Raw genomic sequence first — 14418 nt, 5'->3', positions numbered from 1 at the left:
GTGAGGTAGATGGACCTAGAGTCTGTCATACAGAGTGAAGTAAGTCAGAAAGAGAAAAACAAATACTGTATGCTAACACATGTATATGGAAACTAAAAAAAAAAAAAAAATGGTACTGATGAACCTAGTTGCAGGGCAGGAATAAAGAAGTAGACATACAGAATGGACTTGATGACATGGGGTGGGAGGGCAAAGCTGGGGCAAAGTGAGAGTAGCATCGACATACATACACTACCGAATGTAAAACAGTTGGCTGGTGGGAAGCAGCAGCATAGCACAGAGAGACTGGCTTGGTGCTTTGCAATGACCTAGAGGGGTGGGATAGGGAGGATGGGAGAGAGGCTCAAGAGGGAGGGGATATGGGGACATGTGTATGCATATGGCTGATTCGCTTTATTGTGCAACAGAAACTAACATGGTATTGTGAAGCAATTATACTCCAATAAAGATTAAAAAAAAAATTATCAACCTCATTAGTTACCACAGAGATAACAATTAAAATTCACGAGAACAACACACAGGCACCATAAAGACTAAAACTTAAAAAGACTTTAATATCAAGTGCTAACAAGAATGCTGGGGGCTTCCCTGGTGGTGCAGTGGTTAAGAATCTGCCTGCCAATGCAGGGGACACGGGTTCGAGCCCTGGTTCGGGAAGATCCCACATGCCGTGGAGCAACTAAGCCCATGTGCCACAACTACTGAGCCTGCGCTCTAGAGCCCACGTGCCACAACTACTGAAGCCTGCGCACCTACAGCCTGTGCTCCACAACAAGAGAAGCCACCACAATGAGAAGCCCGCACACCGCAGCAAAGAGTAGTATCCACTCGCCACAACTAGAGAAAGCCCGCGAGCAGCAACAAAGACCCAACGCAGGCAAAAATGAAACATAAATTAAATTAATAAATTTAAGAAAAAAAAGAATGCTGAACAATGTAACTTCCATATACTACTAGATGTAGAGTCGGGGCGGGGGGGGGATGAATAAATTGGTTCAACCATTTTGGAAAACGTTGGCAGTATCTACTATAGTTCAACATATGCATACACTATGACCAGCAATTCCATTCCTAGATCTATATCTAATAGAAAGTGTTTACCTATCTGTACCAGAATGAACAAGAATGTTCATAATAGCTTTAATAACCAAAATTAGAAACCACCCAAATGTCTAACAATTGTAGAATGAAATAATAAATTATGGTATATAATTTGTTATGTACCATAAAATACAGCAATAAGAACTACTGCTATATACAACACAGATGAATCTGAGAAATATGTTAAGCAAAAGCTGACAGACACAAGAGTACAGATATAATTCCATTTCTATAAAGAAGCAAAACTCATCAATGGTGACAGAGGGAAGATAGCTACTACCTGTGGAGAGAGAGAATAGTGACAGGAAAAGAACATGAGAAGTGCCACTGGGGTGTTAGCTATGTCCTATTTTTCATCTAGTGGTAGTTACACGAGTGTGTTTACTTTGTGAAAATTCATCAAGCTATACACATAGAATTTGTGCATTTTTCTGTATTTAGGTCATATTTTTAAAGAATTTACTTAAAAATGTAAAGAGAGCATCAGAATACAACCCAGATTTACCCCATCAGATCCTTGAAGAGACTACTCTAAACAACTCTAACTCACAATTATATTAAAATTCAAGTTTATTGAAAACTGATTTTTTACAAAGGCACAAAGGCAATGCAGCAGACAAAGGGTAGCCTTTTCAATAAATGTTGATGAAAAATTAGATATTTATATGCAAAATAAACGAACTTGGATCCACATCTCACACCGTATACAAAAATTACTTAGACTTAAAAGTAAAACCTAAAACTATACTTGATTAAAAAAAGAAGCTTGTACTCAAGAATATATAAAGAAATCCCAAACTTAACAATAAGAAAAAAACAATAAACAGGCAAAAGATTTCAACAGACGTTTCATCAGAGAAGATATACAAATGGCTAATAAGCACATGAAAAGATGCTCAACATCACAAGTCATTAGGGAAAAGCAAAATAAAACCACAATAAGATACCACTATAATAAGCTTATTAGAATGGCTAAAAAGATTTACCATACCAAGTGCTGGCAAGGATGCAGAGAAATGGGAACTCTCATACACTGCTGGTGGAAATGTAAAATGGCATAACTACTTTGGGAAACAGTTTTGAAGTTTCTTAAAGTTAAATGTAAGTGATCCAGTCATTACACTCCTAGGTATTTACCCAGAAAAGTGAAAGCACATGTCCATAACAATGACTTATACACAAATGTTCACAGCAGCTTTATTTGTAACAACCGGAAACTAGAGACAACTCAAATACACATCAACAGGTGCATAAACAATTTGCAGTATATCCATACACTAGAATATTACTCAGCAATAAAAAGAAGCAACTGTTGATACATGCAACAACATGGATGAATTTTAAAAGAATTATGTTAAGTGAAAGAAGCTAGGCAAAATAAGTATACAAACTGTATTATTTCGTTCATATAAACTCTAGAAAATGCAAACTAATCTACAGTGACCGAAAACACTCAGTGGTTGTTTGGGGAGGATAAATTATAAAATGGTGGAAAGGAGGGATAATAAAGGGGCATGAGAAAACTTTTGAAGCTGATGGATATATTCACTATCTTGATGTTAGTGAAAGTTTCAGGGAAATACTCTTATGTCGAACCTTATCAAAATGTACCATTTAAATATATAGAGTCTATTACGTCAAGAATGTTTCAGTAAAGCTGTCTTTAAAAAAAAATACAGGTTGTACATAAACATTATAAGCCAAGAGTTCTTATATTAATAATTAGCTTAAAATCAATTCCATTCATTCATACAACAAATATTTATCTAGCTCCTACTATATGCCAGGCACTTCTAGGTATGCAATGGTGAGCAAACTGACACTGTTCCTGACCTCATGGAGTATACAGTCTGCTAGGGGAAGCAGAGATTAATAAAAGATGCACACAGACACGTGGATAATACAAATTGTAACAAGTGCTATGAAGGAGAGGTACACAGTGAGATGACAGAATATAATAGGGAAACCAAATGTAGTGTGACGGAAAGATCAGTATGGCTGCCTTAAAGAAGTGATATCTAAGCTGAGAGCTAAAGGAAGAGCAGGACAAGTTGAAGATGAAATTTTCCTCAGAAGAGACACTAACACAAGCAAAGGCTCTGAAGGCAGCAGAAAGCATGACCCTTTGAAAGAATGTTCGGAAAGAAAGCCAAAAATGTTAAGGGTCAAAACCGAGTAGACAACACTATTGGTCACGTCTCCGGCATCTACTCCACTTCCTCTTCCTCATTCCTAAAAGAATCACACTTCGGTTCAAGCAGCTACCATCCTCCACACAGTCATGTGCTTTAGAGGAAGACAACTCGATCCTTGATTTTAGGAAGTGGATACTGTTTAGACTTAAGCCAGTCATGGCAACCTCTTTTCTCCCTGCCAGTGATTAGTTAAGGAATGGCATGAGTGAAAGCAGGAAAGGAGTTATTACACGGTCTAAAGAACAAGTGGTAGTTTGTACTAGGGAAGTTACCAGTGGAGGTGGAGATTTGCATGGAGGAATAAGGAATAGCAAAGTGTACAGGATGTCTCCTAGGTTTCTGGCTTAGGCAAGTAATGGTCAATCTTTTCCATACAGTCAAAGCAAAAGAAATATTCTTTAAATTAATAATCTTATGTTATTGATAATACATTTCTCTTAAATAAATCTAGTAAGAACATCTAAGGATCATATTTGAAACACACCTCATTCTCATATAGGATACTGGTCTCGGAAGTCTAGGCAAACTTATCAAGAATGAATGAGGCTAATTAGATTTTGCCTTACAATACAAATCAAAATGTTTTATAAAATTCTGACATATAATTAATACTGCTTACAAATAACATCAATTTCTGAATATCAGTTATTTTGCCTTGCTTCCTCAAAAATGATTTAAACTAGCAAGATGTCTGAATCAGTTAAAAGTGAGGCCAAGAATAAAATATTCCAAGGATTTCTGACCACTCTATGCATTATTAAAAATAATTCCAGAGAAATTAGGTGGAAATACATAACCAATTATGCTAACCAAATTTATCTACATTAGGTCTCATAACAGCAATAATTAAGACCCCTATTACAGATACCAAAAGACCCAGACAAAATATAAACTACCTTGACAAGTTGACAAAGTGCCATTTCTTTCAGAAGTTGGTATACTTGGACTGTTGAAATGATGTGAAGTTCCCTGGTTCACATCATTGTTTGTAAAATTCTTTGAATGGCATGTACAACAACACGACAATGGTACTTCAGCTTTTTTACTTAAGCCTTCGTTCACTGGCTTCCCTAAAAATGAAATAACCTCTATTTATAATATTTCTAATTAAAAAAACATTAATCTTCCTCTTCAGCTAGGGTGTGCAACCACCTTATTTTTTGCCCAGGATTGGGAGGTTTCCCAGGATTCAGAATTTCAGTTCTAAAACCAGGAAAGTACCTGGCAAATCTGGACAAGTTGGTCACCCATCCTGCAGCATCAAATTAGGACAGGTGAGAAACACTTATGCCAGAAACATTTATAGAGAAGTTATCAACAATTTACATGATTTACAATAATCTAATAACAGTCAAAGATTAATAATGTAACAGAGGCACAACCACTCGAGTATTCATTTATATTGAGATATATTAAAATACCAAGTATACCTGAAGTATATTCTTAATTATTTATACTCTTAATTACTGCTATTTCCCTAAATGAAAAATCTGAAAGTTCAATATAAAATAATAATGTAAACACATAACGTTAAATTATTCCCACATTATACTTCTATTTCAAAAAACATGTTTCGTGATATCATTTCTGATACATGTATCAAAATACATTTTAAAGTCAATATTCAAATTAAACAGGTAATTTTCAATACTTAAATATAATACAAAATTGTAATAGTTCTTCGTGTGCCTACATCGTATAAATATACAATTCATAGATATATAAAAGCTGAATAATTTATTTTATTTTCTATAAACAGTACTGACATTATTTTCCCATCTGCACTACATAAATACTACTAATTTTATTTTCCAGAGTCTCCCACTAAAAATTTATTAACAGATAATCTCATTTTCCCCAAAGATAAACATCAGTAAGAAACAAAATGGACAACCAAAAGCTTACAAAATATTTACTCTTTATTATTTTATTTTTTTTTTTTGCGGTATGCGGGCCTCTCACTGTTGGGGCCTCTCCCGTTGCGGGGCACAGGCTCCGGACGCGCAGGCTCAGCGGCCATAGCTCGTGGGCCCAGCCGCTCCGCGGCATGTGGGATCTTCCCGGACCGGGGCACGAACCCATGTCCCCTGCATCGGCAGGCGGGCTCTCAACCACTGCGCCACCAGGGAAGCCCCTACTCTTTATTTTTAATAGTCTTACCAGTAACACAACTATTTCTTTTCAAAAAACATATATATGTGTGTACATATATATACACACATACATACATACACATATACACCCATGGTTAACTTTAAAATCTCCTAATACTTTAGGACAGAGCCATCTAATTATGTAACTAAAATGTGACCAATATTGTATTTCAGATTCATTATGTATATTAAACAGTCTTTCACAAAAGTAACTAGACATTTGCTAGCCAATAAAGCTATGGGAAATAATATGAATTAATAACAAGAATATTACAATAAACTTCTGCTTATCTGGCATCCAAACAAGTAGAAAGGTCAACTAGAATTTTTCTTATGTATTCCATTTTCTAATGTTGTGAGATAAGCAGCAATATTAAAGGATTTACTCAAAAAAAGCAATTATTTGTATTGATATGCTATATAATCATGACAGCCCCATCTCTTGCAACTTTTATATAAAAATTATCATCTAATTATTTTCATAATCATTCTTATGAAAAATAATAAAAATAAAATCCTAGATTCTTATATACATGCTGAATCATCAAATAAAGGACTATCTTATGTTCAAAATTATTTTAGGATTAACTGAACATATTTTGCTACATTGAAACTCTTTTGGAAGATATATAACTGATTATAAAGAAATATCTTAAAAGAGAATATTTAAATTAGCTAGAACATGGCTGAATCATTCTGGGTAAAAAGTACTTCATTAAATTTTTTTTTCAGGTCCCAATAAGCAACCTGAAGACATCAACCGACTACTTACCACTAAGAGATTGCTGCCACGCTAAAGCAGAGCAAAGTAAGGCTAAGCTTTTCCCACTCCCTGTGGGGCTCTCCAACAAACAATGCTGCTTACTATTTAATCCTCTGACAATCTATGGACACAAAAACAATTTTAAAAAATCAACAACTTATCTCATTAAAGTCTCTCTCCATACAACAAGAAGAAGTAAAGTTGCATGCACTTCAGGGAACAGAGCAATAGCAGAAAGGAGAACAAGAATTTAGTTAAATCTAGACTTTATTCCTTTGTATCTCTCCCTAAAATTCTGTTAGATTTAAACCATATCAAGCACAAAAGAAATGAAAAGCAATTTGTGCCTTACTTATGCAAGCACCATCATTTCTGTAAAACTAGAATACACTAATATCTTTGATGAAAACTTAATGGGGGATACTGTTGGTGGGAGTGTTACAAACACTCTGTATAGAAATTATCAATTTCTAGTAAAGTTAAAGATACTGAACTCCAGCAATCCAGTCCTATGTAAACACCCAAAACCTTTCCCACAGGAACACAAGGAAACATGTATAAGAAAGTTCATAGCAGCACTGTTTATAATTGCAAAATAATGTAAACAACCCAAATGTCTATCAAGAGGAAAATGGGCAAATATAAAATTCTGGTATATTCATACAATGGAGTACCATACAGCAATGAAAATGAGTTATCAATCAATAGGGCTACATCTTAAAAATAATGTTAGACAAGGGAACAAGGTCGTGAGGAAAGGAGCACTTGGTGTGCTGCTGCCATTTCTTCCGCCTTCAGTCTCTGCGCCTTCCACAGGCTTCCAACAGCACTACGCTGGGACAGAGCATCTGGAGGTTCACAACCTCTGTGGTCCATAGGAGCCACTATGAAGAGGGTCCAGGGAAGAATTTACCATTTTCAGTGGAAAACAAGGGGCGATTACTAGTTACAATGACTTTGTACTTCTGATCTGGATTTGTTTCTCCTTTTTTATAGTAAGACACCAACTGCTCAAAAAATAATCCATGAAACAAATATGAAGAGGAGCATTTTAAGAGGTGCAATCTCTCTGAAAAAAGGATCCAACTCTTGAACTCAACATACTAGGTACGTCTATAAAAAAACTTATGGCATAAATCCTTAAAAAATAATAAGAATTAGAATATTAAGTAAAAAAAAAAAATCAAGTTCTCCAGAAAGATAAGTATAATATCATATCATTGTGCAAAGTTATAAAAACGTAAAGTATACACTATATTGTTTATGGATACATACATATGCAATAAAAGTATAAAAACATGGCTAGGAAAGAAAAATAACAAATTCAGGATATTAGTTATCTTGTTACTCATAAACAAGGTATAAAGTAAATAAGGCAAAATATTAAGATTTAACAAAGCTGGTAAGTTGGTTTACTCAAGTTTGTATATTAATTTTCTATATGATTGAAATATCTCAAAAAAATTATGGTGCAAAGTATAGTAGTCTGTGTAAAAGATAGTAAATACTTTCTATTTCAAAGTAATTCAGTAAAGTAAACAGAAGTTCTAAATGAGCTGAGAACATTTTTCAGGATGTTCTCCTTTACCTCCTAATCATAGACATATACAGTTTAGCAGCAATCAGTATTATTTTTCCAAAGGTTAGATGTTCTTCAATGAACCCAGCAAATATTTTCAATCCATTTACTATCTGAGAAAATGTAGTCACAGACTCAATGTATGTTATGAATTATAAGCATCTGTCTCTTAATAAAGACTTAAAATAACTGCTGAACAATACTTACAGAATTCATCATAGCAAGCTGTGATGGATAAGCTTTACAAGGAAAGTTAATCTTCACCCCACCAATTGTATACTCAGAACATACTGAAGACATCATGTTTTACTGTTTACTTCAGATTCCTAACTGCAACAGAAATCAAAGTCAATACTGAAACAAAGCCATTCAAAGAAAAACAGATACCTAAGACTAGGACAGAAGTCTAGAAACAAAAATTGGAATTAATAAATGTATAAACAAAACAAATGGAAGTAAAAGGATTTCCTACTCTTATAAATCACAGTGGTTGAGAGCATGTCTTGGAATCTAACAAATCTGGATCTGTAACCTTATTCTGCCAAAGCTGTGGACCAGGAGTTAGGAAGCAGGTTCTACATCAGGTTCTGACAACAACTCGGATATGTTACCCTGATCATGTCTCTTCACTTCTCTAGACTGAGATCCTTATCTGTAAAAATCCGTAATTTAAAAATTGTTGTAAGGAACAAAGCGCCTTGGCACATGGTAGGTGCTCAATAATTCTTACTTAAAGGTCAGTAGGGTATAATGGAAGGAAGATGGACTTTGAAGTAAGGCAAGCCTAAATTTGAATTCCACTGTGAATCTCACAGAGCCTGTTTCTTCATCTGTGAAATAGAGATATCCACCTGATAGGGTTTTTATGAAAATTAGCCAGGCACTGACTTAAGAATTAAATAAGGTAATGTACAGAATGTGCCTCAACTCCAGCATCTGATACAGAGGAAGTGATCTACTTTAATCCCCACCTCTTGTAAACCACCTTTTCTTAACCTAGGATCCACAGATGTAACTGAAAGACTGTGATCTCTTGATACTGCATGCAGAAATTTCTGTGTATGACTGCATTTTTCTAGAGAGAAAGTCCAAAGATTTCTCATACCCAAAAATATATCCTAAGGAAATAACTGAAAACTGAGGGAAAATGACATACACCGCTATCAACTGAAAAATTATTTGCAATGGTGATAAAAAGGTAAATTCGATCTGGGGATGGAGAGATGGTTAAAATACCAACTCAACAGATGATGAAGCCAATAACAACCATCACCAAAGCTTACGTGTTCCCAAAGAAGTTAAGAACCACTATTCTAAGGTCTTTTCCAGTTCTAACATTTTGTGTTTCTGTGAAGCTCTGAGGATGAAATTTGGTGGAATCTCACCCCTAAATCTAAACCAACAGCTCAAGGCTGGCCTAGTAACTCAGATATAACCTAGAAACCAATCGACCCCCCCCGCGCCCCAGTTGCGGCTACACTCATCTCAAAATGGGGAAGCTTCCCCACACACTGAATAAAGGACAAACCAAGATCAGGCTCCCGCCGTCGCCCCCTCCTGCCCCGAGGTAACGCGGGGCCCTGGGCTAATAACAGGCCTCTGTTCCAAGGAGGTAAGCTGCAGTCTCCCCGCTCCCCAGGTTTTCTTCCTCACATTCCCTCCTCCCTCGGCAAGCTGGAACCCCCGAGGCCCTGGTGATCCAGTCAACCGACGGGTCTGCAAAGCGGGTGGACGAAAGCAGAAGGCACTCTCCTGGCCGACTTCGCGCCCTTCCCGCCAGACAGACTTGCCCGCCCTGAGGAAAACCCAAACAACGCCTACTGCACTCCCACTCACGGGAGAAAAGGAAGCTGAAAACTGCGAGCAACCACAGCGGAGCCCTGGTAGAGAAGAAAGGTCCTAGCCCCTCTTCCTCACCTGGCTGCGACTCCCGGGCCCGGTCGCGGGCTTGCGGCCGCTTTACCTTTTCCGCCCTTCAGCTCTCATCAGTCACTTCCACAACACTCGCGCAGACGAATTCCCGCCTCCCACCCCCCTCGACTCCCAGCACCAATCACCGGGCGAGCTCAGACAACCAATCACCCGCCAAGACGAGAAACCAAGCAACCAATCCCGGCTCGAGGTCAGGGGGCGCTCTGGCACCCAACGGAAGCCCCCTCAGTAAGAAAGGGCCCAAGCTACTTGGCGGCACCGGAAGGCGATTGCCTCGAGAGTGATGGACTTCCGCAGAGCCCAGGGATTTAAAGTAAAACAGCGTTCTCCGTTGGACTTTTTGAAACTGGTGATTTAATCCGTGCCTCAGTTTTCTTGGAAACTCTTAAGTCTCACATTTAAGGTCTGTAGACCAACGAAGAGGAAACACCGTTAAGCCGCGCCGAGTTCTCTCAGCATTCCTCAGGGGCACCCGATTCAAACTTCCGAACTTTCCGGAAGCCAGAGTATCAAAAAGACCCAGGAGGGAATTGCCAGACTGCTGAGCCAAATTAGGCGAAAAGGTTCGATGACAGCTGGCTACAGAATCTCCTGATAGTCAAGGCTTTCTCAGATACCACGTTCAACCAGAGAAACGCTCTCGAGGTCTCCAGTACCTCCTTTAAGGCTTGTCAGCCTTCTGTCCCTCCTAAGACCAATTTATTATTTGCCAGGTACACTTCAGTTTCTTCAAAGGTACGGAGTTAACCATGATGTCGCGAAACTGTTGTTTTTTTTTAAACTCCAGCCTAAACTTGGCTCAAATACTAGTGCCCCCCAAAAGCAAAACCTGAGACAGTTTCTTACATCCCGAGAAACCAGTTTGGGACAGAGATTTGCTTGCAGGTCGGAGCAGCAAAAGGCGAGTTGATTTGTTTGCCTCACTTTGTTTTACTATATCTTCCCAAAATGACAAAACGTACAATCATAAAAATAAATTCTACCCTTTAATTTAGTAATCTCAGGCTCAGAAATTTACCCTAAACAAGTAATCTAAAAGAAAAAGTAGTAGTACCTCAGTTGATAATAGTGCCCATTCTGTTCGGAAAAAAATCATTAACTTCCCAGTCTAGTAGTAATAGGGAGATGGTTATATCAATTCAGTCATTCTGGAGCCAATAAAATAATTATAAAAACCAAACAACTTGCAAAAATTTTCCATATAAAGTTAAATGAAAAAAAAGCAGATGCCAAACTGGGTATTATGGAATTCCATTATGTGAAAATACATATGCATAAGCAAAGATGAAGGGAAAGTACAAAAAAAATACTGGTAAGACAGTGCTATGGAAGATAATTTATAAAAATAAATCCTTAAAAATACCTTCAAATTATTATTCTGCTTTTACAATTTTTTTAAAATATCAAAATCTTTTAAGTAACTGCTCCAGGGTAACTACTCTGATTTTCCTCTCCTGAATTCCTAAGGCTCTCAACTGACTCTCACCTTGTATTGCCTTTTGATGTATGTAGCGTAACAAAAAGGGATACACATAGTTTCTGGAGCCAGACAGTCCTGGATTCCAGTCCCTTGAACTGTTCCTTTCAGGTTAACAGTGGTGAAATGAAACACAAAAAACTACAAGTTCATTTGATAAAGAATATGAATGTTTATAAACCAATATTCAAAATAGCTGCACACATCTGTTTTTCACTTGAATAAAAAAAAAAATCACATTGTGACAAATGTTATAACCTTAACTTAAAATACATGAATATTAACATTTACTAATATATTTACACATTTTATTTACATCATCAACAAACGTGATGAAAAACAGCATATGTTATTATTTTAACACAGCAGGTTTGACCAGTTTTTGAAAATTGATCCAGGAATGTGCACAGCATTTAGTTAGAAAACCTTTTCTGAATTCCTAGAGGTTACCTACTCACACAAGATATTCCAAAGCCTCAGTTTAAACAAAACAAAACAGGAGCAGTTGTACTTAATTTTAAAAGACTACAAAACTGCCTTGTTCAAAAATATGAAAATTCTTATAGTTTAAGTGTACGCTTTTATTTTTTGCATCAAAATTACTTAATTGAACTTTAAGCATCTAATAAAAGTTATAAATACTCTCATCAATGATACTGTGCACTTCATGATTGGAAACAGATACAAATTAGTTCTTATACCCTTATGAGGTAGGGCCAGCAGTAATCCCATTTTACACAGAAGGAAAATAAGATGTGACTATTTGCTAGTGAAAAGGCTGAAATTAAATTTTTTTTCTTAAAAACCACACTTTCTTACTAGCCTGGCTTATTTCTTTTATAAGTGAAGAGGTCTGTTTCAAGGTGGGTGGGAAGGGGGGGGTTCATTCAGGTATATCTCAGAAAGCAAAGAGAAGTAACTTCTACACTGGATACTTCATTAAGAATAAAAATGAGGGGCTTCCCTGGTGGCGCAGTGGTTGAGAGTCCGCCTGCCGATGCAGGGGACACAGGTTCGTGCCCCAGTCCGGGAAGATCCCACATGCCGCGGAGCGGCTGGGCCCGTGAGCCATGGCCGCTGAGCCTGCGCGTCCGGACCCTGTGCTCCGCAACGGGAGAGGCCACAACAGTGAGAGGCCCGCGTACCGCAAAAAAAAAAAAAAAAAAGAAAAAAAATGAGGATTATGGGTTATCTGAATGCATCTACCTAATCGATGGACATTCCTAAAAGAGGACTGCAAAATCCTTCCACAACACAGTATTTTCCCCTTTTTAATTTTTCCTGTGGTCCAAACACTGTATATATTTTTGTTCTTCAAAATCTAGAATTATGATGTGAATTATAATCCTAATGACAAACCAAGAACTCTTTAATCCAGTGGGTTTTATTGCTCTAAACTTTAGATACCAAAGTATTCCCCCCTCTGACCATTATAAAAATAAACTTTAAAAAAACTAAATGAGACATCCTTTCAGGTTCTTCTCTGCACAAAGATGTTTCTGTAAACACTTTTAAACCAGTATCTTAAAATTCCAAATTATTCAAGTATCTCTTTAAACATATGGCTTCATATATTAGTAAAAATTGAAGCAAATATGTAAAATCTTAAAATCCTCATCTGTAATTCCACGAAAATCATTCACAAAAAGCTATTTGCCTTTTTTAAAGCCTTCTCAATACTATTTCTTGAGAAAAGGAATTCCATCTTGCATTACTCTTACTTGCATTGCAAGTTTTAGAGGTTTCTATTTGGGTATCTAAACTCCTAATTTTTCCTGAATTCTCCCTTCCCTTTTTCTCCCTCTCATCATTGCATCGATATACTCTGTTACTAGCTGACAGGTAAATACTAGGGCTACCCACAGACTTATTTTTATAAGAAATTAAATCAAAGGCATGGCAGTTTTTCTTCACTTCAAAAGCTTAATACAAGGCCATATTTACTTTCCAGTAATGAGTTTCTTAAATGTGCTCCCAACAGAAAAAGCTCAGCTGCTACAAAAAACATACCAGCAAAGTAGATCCAAAGAACTGCCAATCAAATACAAGCAAGCATAATTCTCAAGAGAGTTCTAAATTGTATTCATGTTGAATTGAATCGTTTTAGTGATTCCAAGACGTTACTGTTCCCATTCAGTTCAGTTGTTATAAGATGCAAATTCATGTTGGGTATATGCAGCAAAACAGCTTCATTTTTTTGTTTTAAGGTTTTTTTGTTTTTGTTTTTTTTTAAATTCCACTAACACTCATGTTTATTATTTCAATTATTGTGCTTTCAATACAATGACAGAGCTGTACATCAGGATCCATGCTTCCAGTGTCGCTAGGTCCATTTTTGTAAGATGGATCTTTACAGATTCCAGACCATCCACTTGGTTTCTCCTTTATTTGTTGAAGGCCTAAAAACATAAGGAAAAATAAATAAGGCAAGAAATCTGGAAAGGATTTGGGCCTTTCTGTTTGAGATATTAAAACAACTCTTGAAAATAAGTTACTACTTACGCGTAATAATCGGATCGATGTCTCTTGTCTGAGTGGCAACATCAGAGGCACAGACTTGCCCTATTTGGATCAACAAAGACATAATATCCTCATACAGTGGAGGAAATGCTCGACAAAAAGAGACCAAACTTGGCAGAGTTGGCATGAAAAAAGCATATCGCTTGGCCTGTGTTAAAACTGTTAGAAAGAAATAAAACAGAAATTTTCATTTTACAGATACAAATTCAACATACATGACCTATACAATATACTAAGCACCATGCTCTGTGCTGAGGATACTAAGTTTTCTAAGACACGGCCAGCCCCTGCCTTCAGGGAGCTCATAATCTAGTAGTCAGCCATCATCCAACACATACATGCTTATGTCCAAACACTGTGATAGGTGCACTGCATGCATTGTTTCATTTAATTCTCACAATCTTATGAATGAAAAAAGTATTTCTATGATACTATTTAATATATGAGGAAACTCTTAAATAAACCTTAGAGAGATTAAGAAGCTTCTTCAACTCCAGTTAGCAGTGGAGTTGGGATAGAACTCAGGCAGTGTAAGATCTTAACCACTGCAAATAATTATAACATGAAGTGAATACGATGGAAAGATAAATGAATAGATTATTATGGGAGCACTGAGAAAGAATATGAAATTGACTAAGCCATAACTTTTAAAGGTTGAATTATAGTTCATATCTTTTAGTTTATTTTCATACCATTTT

At 36.7% G+C, this 14418-nt stretch overlaps 2 protein-coding genes and 1 pseudogene across 5 annotated transcripts in view; 1 reads left to right on the top strand and 2 right to left on the bottom strand.

The window, feature by feature from the left end:
- The window catches only part of BRIP1 (BRCA1 interacting DNA helicase 1), a 191075-nt gene extending 181298 nt beyond the window's left edge, over positions 1 to 9777 (bottom strand). Inside the window, exons 1-4 of the mRNA XM_024757679.1 lie at positions 9709 to 9777; positions 7999 to 8121; positions 6222 to 6333; positions 4193 to 4366 (exon numbers count right to left, since the gene is read on the bottom strand). Of these exons, the coding sequence (XP_024613447.1) occupies positions 4193 to 4366; positions 6222 to 6333; positions 7999 to 8094 (382 nt within the window). The 5' untranslated portion in view covers positions 8095 to 8121; positions 9709 to 9777. The remainder of the gene's footprint in view (positions 1 to 4192; positions 4367 to 6221; positions 6334 to 7998; positions 8122 to 9708) is intronic.
- Positions 6844 to 7234, top strand: LOC112408027 (cytochrome c oxidase subunit 7C, mitochondrial pseudogene; annotated as a pseudogene).
- Positions 9778 to 12281: 2504 nt separating the features above from the next.
- INTS2 (integrator complex subunit 2) overlaps positions 12282 to 14418 on the bottom strand; it is a 50604-nt gene continuing 48467 nt past the window's right edge. For all 4 annotated transcript variants that reach the window (XM_024757617.1, XM_024757616.1, XM_024757619.1 and 1 more), the window contains exons 24-25: positions 13703 to 13879; positions 12282 to 13599 (exon numbers count right to left, since the gene is read on the bottom strand). In XM_024757617.1, the coding sequence (XP_024613385.1) occupies positions 13430 to 13599; positions 13703 to 13879 (347 nt within the window). In that variant the 3' untranslated portion in view covers positions 12282 to 13429. The remainder of the gene's footprint in view (positions 13600 to 13702; positions 13880 to 14418) is intronic.

Source organism: Neophocaena asiaeorientalis, unplaced genomic scaffold, assembly GCF_003031525.2.
Source record: "Neophocaena asiaeorientalis asiaeorientalis breed wild unplaced genomic scaffold, Neophocaena_asiaeorientalis_V1.1 scaffold327, whole genome shotgun sequence".
Classification (NCBI taxonomy): domain Eukaryota; kingdom Metazoa; phylum Chordata; class Mammalia; order Artiodactyla; family Phocoenidae; genus Neophocaena; species Neophocaena asiaeorientalis.
Note: the sequence above shows the minus strand (reverse complement) of the source record. Positions and strands in the feature narration are given on the sequence as shown.